The following is a 1,562-nucleotide window of genomic DNA, read 5'->3' as shown; positions in this document are numbered from 1 at the left end:
TGTCTTGCTCAGGCTGGTCTCAAACTCCTGGCCTTAAGCAATCCTCTGCCTCAGCCTCCCAAAGTGCTAGAATTTCAGGAATGAGCCACTTCACCCAGCTATTTTTTTTTCCTTTTTTTTTTTCTTTTCTTTTTTCAATAGGATCAAACTTGTTGAAATATAATTTAAAATATCTTTAAGCAGAATTGTATTCATGATTATTTAATGTATTGCATTTTTTTCTGTTTTTAAATGTACATATCAGTATGACTGCAGAACTTACATTGCTATTATTTTCCTTCTAGATTTATTCCTCACGACATTGTCTGCCTCTAGTACCTTCCAGTTTGAGATATGGGAAAATTTGGTAAGAAATCTTTTCTTTGTAGCATTTTTAAATGATGACTTTCAGTGAAAGCATACTTTTTTAGAAAATAAAATGAAAGTAATCACTTGGTCGGTTGATTTCAACAATAAATAGAACAACTTTAAGAGGCTTTAGTTGCATTGCTGCATTCAAACTGCTGAATGTTGCTGAAGGAAATGATTCATTCAACATCAGTTCCTCTGCAGGTTTTTAGGCACTGCTGCCAATTAAACCAATCAGTCTGCCCTAATGCACATGTTAACAGGACCCCTGCTAAGCTGTCAGCTGCTGAGAGAGGTTACCGTCATTTAATTTGTCAGCATGATGGTTTGTGAAGACAACCCTTTTTAAGACTAATTTTTCCCTTTGCCTTCAGGCTCATATAAAGAAATAAGAACAACAAACACTAAACTTACTGCCAAGATGACTAGAATTAAGGAATCTTTCCCCGTATGGGTTTTTGTGGGGTTTTTTTATTGTAAGTAGACAATTCCCAAATTGATATCTTGATTTTATTTTGTTTTTAGCGTTATGTAGGCTGTATGAAACATTGATTAATGGGTAATAAACTACCTGAAATCTTAAGGTTGAATTTCAGGCTGCATAGTAGAAGATAGGATTTGAGACCAGGCAAAATTGGCCAATTCAGTGACATTCATCAAGTGTTGATCAAGTATTAAACCTCACTTTGCTCCTATAGAAAATGGGTATAACAGTCTCTGCTTAACAGAATATGTGTGAACAAACGTGGGAGGGGAACAGAGGGGATGGGTAAATTCACACCTAATGGGTTCAATGCACTATATCTGGGGGATGGGCACACTTTTCACCTTGACAAAAACAATTTATGTAACCAAAATGTTTGTACCCCCATAATATTCTGAAATTTAAAAAAAAGAATGTGAAGATTAAATGAAACAATGTGTGTAAAGTGCCTGGCACATGCTAGATACTTATCAGATTTTAATTTTAGATCTATTGATTTACCATCTATTTACTTCTGATTATCTTTTATTCAATCCAAATTAAACCCATAACCTTTTGTGAATTTTATTAAAATATTGATGAAAAATAGCAGATTTTAAAAATATAAAGCACAAACTTGTGGAAGGAGATTCATTAGCAGCCATCTCTTATAGCATGATCAATGATGTTAGTCATGACTCAACTTTCTTCTTGGAAGGAAACTAAGATGGGGGAGTAGCTTTGTTTGGAC

At 34.3% G+C, this 1,562-nt stretch overlaps 1 protein-coding gene across 1 annotated transcript in view; it reads left to right on the top strand.

Annotated features, from left to right (window-relative positions):
* ITFG1 (integrin alpha FG-GAP repeat containing 1) overlaps nucleotides 1–1,562 on the top strand; it is a 323,849-nt gene that overhangs the window by 110,052 nt on the left and 212,235 nt on the right. Inside the window, exon 4 of the mRNA XM_012653960.1 lies at nucleotides 285–346. Within this exon, the coding sequence (XP_012509414.1) occupies nucleotides 285–346 (62 nt within the window). The remainder of the gene's footprint in view (nucleotides 1–284; nucleotides 347–1,562) is intronic.

Source organism: Propithecus coquereli, unplaced genomic scaffold (assembly GCF_000956105.1).
Source record: "Propithecus coquereli isolate 6110/MARCELLA unplaced genomic scaffold, Pcoq_1.0 Scaffold436, whole genome shotgun sequence".
Classification (NCBI taxonomy): Eukaryota; Metazoa; Chordata; class Mammalia; order Primates; family Indriidae; genus Propithecus; species Propithecus coquereli.
Note: the sequence above shows the minus strand (reverse complement) of the source record. Positions and strands in the feature narration are given on the sequence as shown.